This window comes from Nannospalax galili, unplaced genomic scaffold, assembly GCF_000622305.1.
Source record: "Nannospalax galili isolate Female #2095 unplaced genomic scaffold, S.galili_v1.0 scaffold49, whole genome shotgun sequence".
Classification (NCBI taxonomy): Eukaryota; Metazoa; Chordata; class Mammalia; order Rodentia; family Spalacidae; genus Nannospalax; species Nannospalax galili.
The window spans coordinates 2,040,673-2,056,320 of NW_008359444.1; the positions used below are offsets into that span (position 1 = coordinate 2,040,673).

At 41.9% G+C, this 15,648-nt stretch overlaps 1 protein-coding gene across 2 annotated transcripts in view; it reads left to right on the plus strand.

Moving 5' to 3' along the window:
- Positions 1-14,575, plus strand: part of Syce1 (synaptonemal complex central element protein 1) — a 100,995-nt gene extending 86,420 nt beyond the window's left edge. For both annotated transcript variants that reach the window (XM_029558689.1, XM_017795611.2), the window contains exon 13: positions 14,214-14,575. In XM_029558689.1, coding sequence (XP_029414549.1) covers positions 14,214-14,300 — 87 coding nt within the window. In that variant the 3' untranslated portion in view covers positions 14,301-14,575. The remainder of the gene's footprint in view (positions 1-14,213) is intronic.
- The last annotated feature ends 1,073 nt before the right edge of the window (positions 14,576-15,648 follow it).

Below are 15,648 nucleotides of genomic sequence, written 5' to 3' on the forward strand. Positions count from 1 at the left end.
GTGGGCCACTGTGTCTTCTCCCTGTGAATCTACTATGCTTTGTGGGGTGGTAGGATTCTGTCCCAAGGGCAGACAGAGACCAGGCTGTCTTCATTACTGGCCCCTGTTCACCTGGTCTAAACTGCTCCCTCCTGCTGGTGCTGGAGGGGCACAGTGTGTTCTGTTCAAGCTGAGTCAGTCTTGGGATCTGGTGGTCTGCGGATGGGAAACTGCCTTTGGAAGGTAGAGCTGGCTGAAAATGCCCATACCTGCATAGTTCACCTGAGCACAAACATTCTGGGAGGGTGCCACCAGATACAGGTGTGGTCTGCAACCAGGTTCCACAACACAGAGATTTCTGTTTGTAATGCTATTGGACTCCCAGCCAAGATCAAGTAATAAATAAAATGGCATTTCTATGTACTTAGTTTTAGAAGCAAAGGTTTTTGTTTGTTTTGTGTGTTACTCAATGAACTGGACCTCTTAATGCTTCGTGCTGCAGAAGTCAGTGTTTCTTGGCATCCTTTCATCACATCTGTAGTGCTGAGTGTGCAAATGATACTGGGCATATTTCTTCTTTACCAGGTTAACTAACAGTACTTGTAGAAAGATAAGATGATAACATTTTCTATTGAGACAGTCCTGTAACTTTTATTCTTAGATTTGATTACTTATGCTAAATGGAAGCATTCTCCCATGTAAATGCACTTTTATGTTGACTTCACAGAGTGCTACTCTTAGTTGGTAAAGGCTCAACTTGTTAATAGTATTGTTGCTGATCTTGTATCCATACCATAAATAAGGATAGGCTGTGTCATTGTGTTCTGTCATGTTTTTGAGTGAGTTGTATTAACTCTAGAAGTCATGGAAACACCCTTTATCTTTCTCTATGCTTTGAGGTGCTTTAGAACTTACTTGTAAAACAGTAGAGGCTTTGCTGGACTCATGGTACTGTTTGTAAATATTAAAAAGCATGCTTTAGGGGGGTTGAGAGGAATTTCTTCTTTAGAGCAGACCAGCCTTAAGCTTGAGATCCTCCTGCCCCCAAGTACTCAAATTACAGGTATGTGCTATCATGCCCTGGGTTAAAAAGTTACTTTTGTACTTGGGATGCTGAGGCAAGATTGCCAAGAATTCAAGGCCAGCCTAGGCTACATAGAGAGATTTTTATCTCAAACAAAACAAAAACCAAAGCCAAAATGAACAAACAAACAAGAAACTTTTATTTGGGAAAGTGAAATGTCTCCCTAAGATCCAAACTATAGGAAATAGATGAAGTACAAAGCAGGAATCCCACACCTGACCCACAGAGGTAGCTTCCACAATTTTAGCACCCAGTACTCTTCATCATTTATAAATTTATTCTTGTACTTACTTAAATATGCTCTCACCTTTTGATATGTGTGTCAAACCCATTCAAACACTATTCAGCGTTCTTTTGCTTGATTCTGAAAGGCGTCTTAGCGTTTCTTATAAGACAGGACTCATGATGTTTGAGACTTTCTTTTCTGAAGAACAGTGGTGTGTTTTTTTCTAGATGTAGAGGTCTTGGCTGTTAGTTCTTTCTTCTCAATGCTTTTAATGTGTCCTCCTGCCTTCTGCTTCTACGTAACCTACTCTGTGGAGGGAACAGGTGTGTTGTGGCACCTTGCTTTGCTCTGTTGCTTCCTGGATTCCTCTTTGTCACCGTCTTCTGGTCATTGGCTCTGATGTGTCTGGATGTGGCCCTCCTTCAGCTTATCCTATTTATTGCTTGTGTACATGAACATTTTTCATTAAATTTGGCGTTTTCAGCCATAATTTATTGGAACATCTTTTCTGTTCCTTTATTCTTTTCTCCTGGCATTGCTCATGATCTCAAAAATCTTTAAGTTTGTTCTGAGGTCTGCTCTATGTTGACAGTTTTGCTTGTGTTATCATTGTTCTTTGAGAAGACACCCATCATGTTTTTTTCTCTGCTGTTCCTGAAGAGCTTCTCTTTCCTGCTCTTTTTATCAGAAGAATGACAGATCCTTAAGAACCTAACTGAAAACCTGGAGATCTTGTATTTTAAAAAGTGTATTGGGTAGAAGGTGGTCTCTGCTATCTGCCAGAGGGGCTGGAAAGTGACTAAGTGGTATGAAGACTGCTCTGCCCCCTCAGTTATCACTGCCACACATGTTTTCTGTTTATTGTAGTTTCCTGACCTGCCTTTGTTCATTCCAGAATTTGAACTATTGCTATGTCATTTTGTCTCAATAAGTACATATAGGCATCTTAAGTATTTTATTGCATTATACTGGAGTACTGAAGGGCATGTTCATGCAAGCCTGTAATGTATCTTGAGCATATTCCCCTTCACATCCCCTTAGTCTTCCCTTTTTACCCTCTCCCATTAGTCTTCTTTGTTCCCCATAACAGTTTTGTTTCTACATTCATGTCATCCAGACATATGATCTTATGCTTCTATATAAAAGGACCCACAAATTAGAGAAAATTAGGAGCCATAAATTAAAGAAAATGCATAATATTTGTGATTATCTTATAGCTTTGAATAAATGGAAAGTTTTTTCCCATAGGAGAGCTATGGCATTTATTATAATCACTGACCAATCAGACTTTATGATATGTGTGTGTGTTTTCTTTCCCTAGCTTTTTCTTGCTTTATAATATTTTGTTTGTTCATTTTCTTCCTTGATACAGTGGCATTCCAAAGCGTTGCTGCTGTTTTACAAGCTATTATTCTTCAATCTGAAAGTATTTGGGGGCTTTATATATATATATATATTTTGTTCTTTTTTTGGGGGGGGAAATAGGGTTATCTTCTAGCCACAGCTGACCTGGAACTCGCTGTGTAGAGCAGGATAGACTTAAACTCACAGAGATTCACCTATCTCTGCCTCTGAGTGCTGGGATTAAAGATGTGTATCACCACATGCAACATACTTTATATTCTTAATTAACTTGAATAATTAATAAACAGTTTCCTATCTGAACAAGCTTAGCTGAGTTTTCTTCCCTACTTTCTGCACAATGTACCAAACTCTCAAGAATTTCAGAACATTAGCTTTAAATGTGGTTAAACACATTTTGTTCTATTTTATAAATTAATTTTAGCAATGGCATTAATATTTACAGTGTTCCTATTCAGTTATTATTTGTGCTTTACTTATCTCTGTATGCATTCTATGTCATATCTGGTCTGTCCTGATTAATGCTCTCAGGAATGTGAACTCTTCTATGTCCAGAACATCTTTTATGGAGAGGGGCTGATCCCCATGTGGGAGCACAAAGGAATATCCACCGCCCTGACTCCTGGGCCTCCACAGAGCTGAGTTTTACTTGGGGCAAATCACACGTCAGGCATAGTGCTCTTTCTCTTCCATTATACTCAAAGAAGAAATTATGAGATCTCTAAAATGGTACTCAGCAGCCATAAATCCTTAGGTCACAATGGTTTAAAAAAGATAAAAGAATATGACATTTTGATGACTCAAAAGCTAGCTAGTAAGATGGGAGTTTATTCAAGAACGCTTTCCTATAAATTTTCTGTTGTTTTGTATGGTAAAATGTCAGCCTTTTGTTAAACTCTTATTTATAATTAAAAAGCTAGTGTGGATAGGGGAAATTTCACAGTGTTCCATCCTTAGATGAAGAGCTACAGGCAATCTATGGCTGTTGGAAGAGAGTTATCAGAGGACACAGGATGAATTTGAGGAGCAAGACAGAGGGGTAGAAATGATGTAAATATGATATTCACATATGAAATTTTTTAATTAAAGTTTTGAAAGGTCCCAAATGAAAAATTTGATGGACAAATATCTAACATTCAATAGTATTTTCTGTTAAAATTAATGACCTTGACAGAAGCCAAAAAATCTTTTCCAAGTTAAATAAAAGCACAGAACATACACCATCACAGTGTCCAAAGGGCAAGTCAGCTTGGGGAGAGAGGTTTCCACATCAAAGGAATGAGAATTGATGCTGTGTTCTCTCATCTGCCAGCTGGCTCTCCAAGTCTGAACCACTGTTTGACATTCTGGGAGCAAACAACAATGTTTTCCTACAAACAGTGCAAAGAGATAGACCTGAGGGTCGGAGAAAACAACCTCCTGAGTTCTGTGTGGGCTTCAGTGCTCTGAGACCCTAGGAATTCATCAGATCAGCCATGCACGGCTACCTAGGGCAGGAGGTTCAGCAAAGCAACAATGAACCAGCTAGAGGGTGCCAGAGCTAACACCAAAGAAAACCCTGCAGCAAGTACTGCCTGTCTTTAATAATGTGTTTGATGTCTAGAGGATGGTACAGGACTTAACATGTAAATGGTAAAGCATGACAACTTAATTAGCACCAAGCACCCACTCATAACCCAGCATCCACATTCCAGCTGTGTCCCATCTAGAACTGAGAATTGCCCTGACTGTTGCTTCTAATATTCCCTGTGATTGTCTGATAATTTTGTATTGTTCATTTATTTCTTTTTAATTTTTGGTTAGAATATACCAAATTCAATAATGGCCTGATTTTCAGCCATTATTATCTTTATAAGATGCATCCACAATGTGAGATGTAACTGTGGGTCACTGAGTTCAGGACTTTATATTTTATCCTCTATCCTGCCAGACTCATCCCAAATATTTGCTACTATGGAGTTTTCTGGAATTGTTTGTGATTCCTAGAGTGTTGTAAAAGAACATCTATGGGCCAGATTGTCCCTGGCAACTTGGCATACAAGTCCCAGATGTTCTAACATAACTGCAGCTTATCAGAGAGTTCAAGAAGTCGCACTGAGTCACCAACACTTGCTATTTTTGCATTTACTGTCACCTATCTACCCATCTAGTAGCACAAAACAATGTGTAGCTATGTTCCATTTTGCATTTCCCTAATTATGAACAGAGAAGAGAATCTGATTTTAGGATACTTCATATATCCCAGTCAATACCTTGTTTACTTTTATGTGATGCCCTAAATTTTCTTACTGTTTGGTATTAGCCAGGACCACACTATTTTGTAAAACTCCATTTTGGTTGACCTGTGGCACTTCTAGTAACTATAGTAATTTAGTTTTTGAAAATTAACTTGTTTCTCTAGTTTCTTGGCTGCCCTGCTCCATGGACCCCAAGAAATGGCCATCAAGGAAAGATGTTTATCAATCACCCACATAGTCTGACTACTTACCAGTTACTTCTAGCAACAACAGATTGGGGCCAAAAAAGGGAAGATTTTCAACCACCTCCCCCATGTTACTCTTCTACCCTATAACTATGCCAGCTTGTAAGGAGCCAACTATTTCTGATTCTTGCAGAGACATCCCCTCTACATATTATGTTCCCAAAACAAACGCCTTCACTCTCTGAAGTTGCTCATTCATTCCCTTGTCTATCTTTCCTTCTCATTCACCTTTCATAATGGTTCTGTTCTCTCTCTCATCAAATTATTAGAGTCTAGAATTTCTGAGATTTTAAAAGATTTCTTCTTTCCCACTTTTTATTAGTTTTTTGAGAATTCCATACAATGTATTTTGACCATATTCACCCCCGTTATGCAGCTCCATACAGGTCTACCATCCACTTTTCTATTCATCCAACTTTCTGTCCTCTTTTATTCTTAAGCATATTGAGTTCAATTTGTGCTGTGCATATACTCTTGAGTGTGTGGCCACACACTGGAATGTGGCTGACATACCAGGGGCCATACTCTTAAAAAAACTGACTACCCCTCTCCTAGCAGCTATCATTTGCAAATATATTCTCTGGTAGGGGTGGAGCATCATGCCCACTGCCCCTCACCTGGCTAGGATTTTGTCTGGCTTGAACTTGTGCAGTTATTGCATGCTGTCACAATCAATGAGTTGTGAGTTTACATGTATACCTGCCCTGCTGTTTTTGGAAACCTGTTTCCTTGTATTTGTCCACCACCTCTGGTCCTTACAATCTTTCCTTCCCCTCTTCTGCAATGATATCTGAGCCTTAGGGTGTGATATAGGTGTCCCATGTAGGGTTGAAAATTCTTTAGTCTGTTATTCTCTGCACCTTGATCAGTTGTGGGTCTCTGTGTTAATAACCATCTTCTGTCAAAAGAAACTTCTCTGATAAGAGTTGCACTAATCTACAAATATAATGCCAAGTCATTAGGAGTTGGCTTAATACTATATCCACTTAGCAGAATAATAATAGCTTCTTCCCTAGGCCCTGTATAGCCACAAATTTTTGACCTTGATGATAGTGCCAGATATAGCTTTCATCTTACAGAGTGGGCCTTAAATCCAATCAGAAAGTGGTTGGTTACTCCCATGACATTCATGCCGCTATTGCACCAATGGGCATGTCTTGACAGGCCAGTATTTCTCAGGATTCACAGGTGGATAAGAATGATTCATTTTCTCTGGTAGAGTGCATAGCACCTTCCAGCACTTGAAAGCTAGAGAGTAAGAATGAAGCTTCCAAGTCAGAACCAGCTTGATTTCTCTATATTCTATGACTCAAGTATGTAATATCTTCAGCAATAGGGTCTTACCATCAAGTTCTGGGGGTGACCAAGAGCACTGGCAATAGCCTGTAATATTTGGAAGTCTATAAGGTCTCAGTAGCCAATAACTCCAAAAGAGGTAACCCATTCCCAGTGCTGGGCTTAGTTGGGGCATTGTCACTCCCATTCATTATAGGCTAGCTCCATTTATATATATATATATAATGTTTTTACAAAGGGCCTTTAGTATTATTTATCCTTCCTTTTACCTCCTACCCCATTTAATACCTCGTGTTCCATTATCCTCATTTCCCCCTTTATATCACTGTATGCTATCTCTCCTACCTGGAAAACCCCACCCCCATGGCCCCTTACTAATTTCCTGACCTCTGTGGGAATTCCAAGTGAAATATACATATCTAAATATTCAAAGTTAACTAGTCCACAAAGGATAGAAAACATGTGGGGCTTATTCATGTTTTCCAATCCTTAGTCCAGAAAATTCTTTTTGTGTTTTGTTTTGGTTTTACTTTGTGGATGTTGCTTTTTAAAAAATATGCATTATGTATTATTGTGTGCATGATATGTGGGGGAAGAGTGTGCGTGTGCAGAGGACAACTTTGAAGAATCAATTCTCTTCTTTCACCTTTACATGGATTCTGGAGATCAATCTCAGGTATTCAGATTACACTAGGCTGCCAGGCTTTCATGGCAAGTGCCTTTACCCACTGAGAAATCTCTTTGGCCATTGATTTTTATTTTAATGAAGGTGATCCTTTTGTTGTGTGTTTGTTTTTAAGCATTTCTCCTTTAAGAATAATGTTCCCTGGCTCCATCCCCTGCTGGCCTCTGTCATAAGTGGGCTCTAATTTCTTCACCTTAGATCCCAGAACTAGCTTTCTAAACCAGACCAACTAAACATCCTACCATAGATCCCTAAGTCCCTCTCCAGGTAGTCCCCCCACTGCTAACTTCCCAGCCTCCAATTTCCCAGCCTCTGGATCAGGTAGACAGACCTGCTCAGCCAGGACTCTGACTAGTCTACCATCCTGATAGAACTTGAAACACCCACCAATTTATCTTCCATACCTGAACAAAAAGTAACTAAGCTACATAAACAATATTAACAGAACCAAAATTAAATTATAGCAGACAGGCTACTACAGAGATCAATAGTAGGACAAAATGCAAAGACTAAATGACCATGGAGATACCCAGTCCACCTATAACACAACCCCTGCTCTTAAGGCTCAGAGAACATCACAGAAGTGGGGAAGGAAAGATTGTAAGAACCAGAGGACCAGGCTACCTGCTGTAAGATAGTGTTTTCTGGACATGATAGAAATGGTACACCCATGAAATCTCAACAATTATGGTTGCCTAAACAAAACCTATATAATGACACCACCAGTCAACATGCCAATGTGAATGGAAGAAGTTTCACAATGAACCACTCCTGGATGAAGAGCTACAGGAAATCAATTGTTGCTGATGGAGGGAGAATCATTTTTCTCTAGGGATGGGCTCCCTGATAGGCTATCAAGTTCCAAATGGTAAGTCCTAAATATATATACACACAGGGTGCTACATCCAGTGTGGCAAAGGTGCAGAAAATCCTCAAAGAAATTATGAAACATGAAGGAAACACACAATACTTAATTAGAATCTCAAGAATGGAGGGCCAGGAGGCTTTGATGAGGAAACAGAGGCTCTGAGTTCCTGTTCCACTGTGTTTTTATTGACTTAGCTTACATAACTAGAATAAAGACCATTACTCAATACAGTCTTATGAAAGCTTCCTCAAAACCACTTGTTATGCTATTTTAAAGCAGAGAAGTTGTTTGCTAAGATGGAAACTAGCTAAACATAACAGAATTTATGACCTGTGGTTAGAATGCTTTTCTCATCGAATCTGGTGTCCAGCACACTGTGTTCCTTTATCTGCCTCAACATCCATGTCTGTGTGTCACAATGTAGACATCATTGACTTTGGGTGCTATTGTGCATAATTAAGCATGCTTTCAGCAGCCTTCAGGTAAAGCAGTTGTCTCCAACAACAAGTATCAGTAAATGGATTCATTAGGTTTATGAAGTTATGAATTTGAGAGGGAGTTGGAGGACATGGAGAAGTTCTAGGCGGTGGAAATAATGTAAATACAGTCTACCAGGGAGAGTACTAGTGTATGAAATCATCAATAAATAAGTAAAATTATAAAAAAATAGTGTTTCCAGGGCTTTCATAGATAATCTTTTGGAAATAGAAGTTTTTTTGTTTGTTTGTTTCAAGTCTAGTAAGAGTTTCCTTTCAGCAATTGATGTTTAATTATACTGAAAACTTCTTTGTATCTTTAAATTTTCTCATGTTTTCACATTAATTTTTAAATTTTTATTTATTGATTGATTTTTTGTGTATTTCATACAGAACATCCCAAACAATCTTGTTCATCTTTATACCCATATCCCAAATGGCACCCTCCCATAGCCCCCCCACTGGAGTCCATATACTCTGTCATCCTTGTTACTGTCCACTGTGTTGTCAGTGCCCCCAGCCATTCCCCAGTGCTAGTCCATCTGCTGAGTCTAGTCAGCCTATCTATAGTTCCTTGTTTTAGGAAGATCAGCTCTTCCTCATCTAGCAGCAAGCAGTTGCCAGCATTCTTTTAGATAAGATTGGGGTCTGCTGTTCATTTTCCCAGTTCTATGCTGGGTTACTGTCTAGGAGTCCCTTGGGCCATCCTGGCCAATAAATCAAAGAAAGGTATTTCCTGTCTGGCATTGTTTCTTGTTATGTAGGCTTTAGCTATACACATGGACTCAAAGAATTAGACTGATCACTTTAATCTTTGGTTATACTTTCCTTTTGGGTGTTTAAGACCATACAGTTGGCCCAGAAAAACCAACTTATTTTTACTCTTAAGGTCATTTGAGGAACTGTTCCTTGGGGGTCACATGGGCTTGGGAGGAGCCCCTGGCTCCTTTATTTTACCACTTCTGTCTATGTCAAGATAAGTCAAAGGTCCTGCTCGACCATGGCTGGCTTCACTTGGAAGCATGGAGGAAATGCTTCCTCTGTGTTAACCCTCCCCTTTGTAGACTAGACACTGGTTCAAGTCCATCTGGTGGAGCCTCCATGGCCTCCTTGATCAAGAGGACAGGTGACTCAATCACAGTTACAGAACATTTTGAGAGATGCTCCATAGTCCCCTGAAACTTAGTTGACCTTGGAGGGCAAGGAGCAAAAAATGTCCTTTAAGTCCCTCTGACCAGATTTGTATAGGCCTCAAAGTATGGCTGTTAAACATCCAAGATGGTTAGTTCCACCAGTCTGGTACTTTTAATTGTCATGCACTATGTAGCTAAAGCTTGGGCAAAAACCAAACATTCTCAGATAAACCTTGAGTAGATATACATTGTGTTCCTTGAGCTAGGTGCATGTATAATTTGTCAGTAGGTTGTTGGAATAATATGGTTCCCTCTGTTACTTAAAAAAAAAAAAACTACCTAGGCATTATTTCTTTCTTTCATTGTGTGACCCTTTCACCATGGTTACCCTATTTAAAGTGTCTCCATTTTTCCCATTTCTCTCTTAATACCCTTCTCCTATGGTCCCACCACTCTGGACCTCCTTCTTTCCCTTTATCTCCAAGGTTCCTTGTATAACCCTCCCTCCCCCCTCCCATTAAAATAATCCCATTTTTATAGTATCTCCCTTATTAACACTGATTCCTACTGTTCTTCTCTTTCAGATTTTTTCTTTTCCTTTGCCTCCCTGGTTCCTTTTCATTATCCTGGTTGCTGTAGTTATGTCTGGATATATACTCACTTATAAGGATTTGGTACAAGAATCCAGAATGAGGGGGAACATACATTGTTTGTTTTTTGGAGTCTGTGTTACTTCACTTAGTATAACAGTTCCTACTTGCATCCATTTACATGCAAATTCCATGATTTTATATTTCTTTACTGCTGAGTAGAACTACACTGTACAAATGAACCATATGTTCATTATCCACTCGACACTTGAAGGACACTTAGAGGTAGGGTTAGGGTTAGGGTTGGGGTTAGGGTCAGAGTCAGGGTCAGGGTTATGGTTAGGGATTAGAGTCAGGGTCAGGGATGGGTTTTAGGGTTTAGGGTTTTAGAACTTTGGAGTTTTAGGGTTAGGGGTCAGTTAGGGTTCGGGTTAGGTTTAGGGGTTAGGGGTGAGGGTTAGGGTTAGGGGTTAGGGTTAGATTAGGGTTAGGGGTTAGTGTTAGGGTCAGGGTTAGTGGTTGGGGTTAGGGTTTGGGGTTAGGGTTATGGTTAGGGTTAGGGTTAGGGGTTAGGAGTTAGGGTTAGGGTTAAGATGAGTTAGGATTAGGGTTGGCTTAGCATTAGGGTTAGGGTTAGGGTTAGGGTTGTTAGGGTTAGGGTTGTTAGGGTTAGAGTTGTTAGGGTTAGGGTTAGGGCTAGGGTTGTTAGGGTTAGGGTTAGGGTTAGGGTTAAGTTTGTTAGGGTTAGGGTTAGAGGTTAGGGTTAGGATTTTAGGGTTAGGGTAGGGTTAGTGTTAGGGTTAGGTTTGTTAGTGTTAGGGTTCTTAGGGTTAGGATTAGGGTTAGGGTTAGAGGTTAGGGTTAGGGTTAGGGTTGTTAGGGTTGTTAGGATTGTTAGTGTTGTTTTAGGTTTAGGGTTAAGGTTAGGGTTATGGTTATGGTTTTAGGGTTAGTTTTAGGAGTTAGGGGATTAGGGGTTAGGGTTAAGGTTAGGGTTAGGGTTAGTATTAGGGTCAGGGTCATAGTTAGGATTTAGTGTTAGGGTTAGGGTTAGGGATAGGGTTAGGGTTGGGTTAGGGTTAGGGTTAGCGTTAGGGGTTGGGGCTGTTAGGGTTAGGGTTAGGGTTAGGGTTAAGATACGTTTGGGTTAGGGTAAGGGTTAGGGTTAGAGTTACAGTTAGTTTAGTGATAGTGTTAGCGTTAGGTTTAAGGTTAGAGTTAAAATTGATGTTACAGATAGGGTTAGGGTTAGAGTTATGTTTAGGGTTAAGATTCAGGTTACGGATAGGGTTAAGGTAGTTTTAGGGTTAGGGTTAGTATTAGGGTTTTAGGGTTAGGGTTAAGTTTAGCGTTAGTGTTAGGTTAGGGTTAGGGTTTTAGGGTTAGGCTTAGGGTTAGGCTTAGGGTCAGGGTCAGTGTTAGGGTTGTTAGGGTTAGGGTTAGGCTTAGGGTTAGGGTCAGGGTCTGGGTCTATATCAGGGTCAGGGTCAGGGTCAGGGTTAGGGGTTAGGGTTTAGGGTTAGGTTTAGGGTTAGCGTTAGGGTTAGGGTTACGGTGGATAGGATTAGGGTTGTTAGGGTTAGGGTTAGGGTTGGGTTAGCATAGCGTTAGGCTAGGTTTATGGTAGGGTTAGGGTAGGGTTAGGTTTAGGGTTATGTTTAGGGTTAGGGTTAGGCATTCGGGTTGGGTTAGGGTTAGGGTTAGGGTTTGGGGTTAGGGTTTGGGGTTAGGGTTAGGCTTAGAGTTATGGTTGTTACGGTTCTTAGGACTGTTAGGGTTGTTAGGGTTGTTAGGGTTAGGGTTAGGTTTAAGGGTAGGGTTACACTTGTTAGGATTAAGGTTACGGTTGTTAGGGTTAGTGTTAGGATTATGGATAAGATTAGATTAAGGGTCAGGTTTAGGGATAGTTTAGGGTTAGGGTTACAATACGTTTGGTTTAGGGTAAGGGTTAGGGTTAGAGTGTTAGTGTTAGAGGGTTGCGGTTAGGGTTAGGGGTTTAGGATTATGTATAGGGATTGGATTAGGATTAAAGTTAGGTTTAGGGTTAAGGGATAGGGTTCTGGATATGTTTAGGGTTAGAGTTAGAGTTAGGTTTAGGGATAGTCTTAGCGTTAGGGTTAAGGTTAGAGTTACGATTCAGGTTATGGATAGGGTTAGGGTTAGGGTTAAGGTTAGGGTTAAGATTCAGGTTATGGATAGGGTTAAGGCAGGGTTACCTTTAGGGCTAGAGTTTAGGATAGGGGTAGGATGTCAGGGTTAGGGTTAGAGTTATTGTTAGGGATTCATTTAGGGTTAGGGTTAGGGTTAGGGTTAGGGTTAGAGCCTCCTGGTTCTGCCTCCTAAGTGCCGAGACTATAAGTATACTGGTGCCACTACAGTACGGACTAAGTTTTTAAAAAGAACACCATAGAGGTAATGTTCCCTTCCCATCATATCCTATGGAGGGGAAAGACCTGTGACAAGCCCACCACCAATGAATGGTGGGGTTTACCTTAACCACACAGTTAGGGATATACCTATTGGGTTTCTCCACCCAAAAGCAACAGTGCAGGGGACAGAACCAGGGCTCTGTGCTTGCAATATAAGTGGCCCTGCCACCAAATTACACCCCCGTCCTGAAATCCATATTTTAAAAACATTTTTAAAGATTTATTTTTAATGTTTGTGTGGGAGGGGTACCCGCCCACAAAGGAGGGCATCCAATCACCCCAGGAACTAGAGTTATAAGCAATTAAGATATCTCTCCAGTTTCTATTTTTAATTACCTTTCAAAAATCCTAAGCTATGTGTTTAATCCTAACACTTTGGAGATGGGAGCAGAAAGATCAGGAGTTCAAGGCTATCCTTGGTTGCATGGAGAGTTCAAGGTCAGCCTGGGCTACCTGAGACCCGGTTTCAGAAGGAAAGAGAGGTAGGGAGGAGGGAGGAAGGAAGAAAAAAAAAAAGGAAAAAACTAAATATGATTTGAAATGCAAAAAGGAAAATATCTCTCCCATCTCTGTCCCCAACAAAACCATTTCCTTGTGAATCATCCTAGAGGTATTTTATGCACAGACAGGTAATTATATATGTTTATAATGCCCCGCCTTTCTTACACAGTGCCAGCAGCCTGGCCATATCATTCTTTACACAGCTGCAGAGTTTCTTAGTCTGGTGAGACCCTGTAGACAACGCAATTTTATTTTGTTAAAAAATATTTATTATTTTTATTTTATGTGTATGTGTGTATTGCCTGCATGTATGTAAGTGCACCTGTGTCGTGCAATGCCCATGGAGGACAGAAGAGGCTGTCAGATCCCCTGGAACTGGAGATGTTAGCTGCCATGTGGGTACTGGGATTTGAACCTGGGTCTTTTGAAAGAACAGACAGTGTTCTTAACCCCTGAGCCATCTCTCCAGCCCCGAGGATCCAATTTTACCTCCAGGAGGTATGGGTAAGTAAATTACATTCTGTATATGGAGGGCCTGGCTACATCCACCAGCAGCTATATAAATAAATGGTGTCAGGTGTCATGAAAAAGTAAGATGGCAAATGACAATAAAATTGAGGGGACCTACATTATGATTTCACTTGGGATCAGTTTGACTTTTAAGAGAATAAATGTGTAGAAGAGGTTACAGGAAACTGTAAACCACTGAGATGATGTAGAAGGCTTGTGAGCTAATGATTTCTTACATACAAAGGCATATTAAAGGTGGATCTGTGACCATACTTTAGGATCCAGAAGGGAGCCACAGGTTAATAGCAAGATCTTGTCACTTTTTCCTTCTAAGGGAGGGAAAGGTTATTTGGACTTCTAGAAACAATCTCCTTGGATTGACAAGTCGGCAGCTAATTGCTTTGTGGAAATGAGTAGAGCGAACACCCCACCCAGGGCAGGAACAGGATATAGATTCTTCAGACCTGAAATGTCAGGCTCCAGGTCATACACTGAGGGTACCTTGCACTCCAGTACTACTCACAGCCTGCAGGATGAAGCCTTTCCCTTAACCTGCAACTGCTCATATATCCATCCTTCCCTCTCCTTTTAGGTTATTGTTCCCCCGCCCTTGGGCCTTCTGACTACAGTCCCTGCTGCTTGTTGCCCTCGCATGCTCCACACCGTCAGGATGCCGTGACCAAGAACTTGGCAGAGGAAGCGCCGTGGAAGACGATTTAGCAGAACACGTCCGACGCGCTGGTGCAACGAGCAGCTCAAGTGCACGAACAAAAGCATCGGGAACCTGCAGACTGACCTGATCTACAGGCTGTAGCTCATTGCTCTGCTGGAGGTGCTCAGCCAGAAGCGCATGTATGGTAAGTACCACCAGCGGCCCACCTTCCAACAGATGCAGTTGGAGAACGTGTCGGTGGCGCACGAGTTTCTGGACCACGAGAGCATCAAGCTGGTGTCCATCGGTGAGTGGTGTGCCCGGGCCCAGGCGCCTGCGTGAGTTCAATCCTGCGCTTGTAAGAAATCTGGGGTCCCGGCATCACGCCCCACCGCGCCTAGCCTCTCCGGGCTGGGCGTGGGCGCCGCCGAGGAGAGGGGGAGGAGTCCCTGGGATAGGGACCTGGCAATCTGGGCCCTTCCCTGGGTGCTGTCTGCAGGCTAGGACCTGGTGTGATTGCGCCCCACCGCGCCCTGGCAATGCGCCTCAGATGCCGGTGGGTTAAGCGCTAGGGTTCCCTAATCGCAGCTGTGGAGGTGGGGATGTGGCTTTTCAAATTGGCTGCAGCGCCCCTGGGATTGCTGGGGGAATATTCTGACCCGATGGTGGAGCCTTGTAGTCAAATAGCAAACCGAAACTGGCCAGGTGCGTCCAGACCGGTGCGATTTGCCCCTGTCTAATGGGCTTTGGCTCTAAGTCTGGGTGGGGAGACCCTGAGAGCGACCTTTCTTTGGTTTGGGGTCTCTGCCTAGCTGACCTAGAGAATCTGGGACCCTCCCTGCTTCATCCCCGGAATGGGTGTGGGCCCAGAGGTTGAAAGGGGAATCGCGGAAGTGTGTCCTAGCTTTCTGCTCCCGGGCTCTGTGCTGACAGGTCTCTGCAGGTTGAGATAATTTAATGGTAATAGTAATTAATTGCTTATAGAAGAGGGTTCAACTAGCGCAGGCTGTGTTGTCACAGCCTTCTAAGTTATCACAGTACTTACTGTCCTGTGGGCTGCGGTGTCCTCAGACCCATTTTACAGAGGAAGGGGGCGTCTAGGAGGTTAATTGGCTTGCCCAAAGTCAGCCAAGTACAGTCCAGCACAGAACTGAAGGAAGTAGGTGAATACTAAGTTTTGTTTTCCTCTCCCGTGCCCCACACCCCTTCCCCTCGTCTTGAGAGGGGATTGGAGTCTCGGTTCTTTCCTGTTGATTTGGGGAGTGAGGATAAAGAGGTTTCCCTTAAGGCCTGGAGTAGTTGGGTTTCTAAAAGCATAGCAGGGCCTTCTACGACGTTGGTTGTGACCATAGTGGAGTAGGGGTTTGTTTTGTGT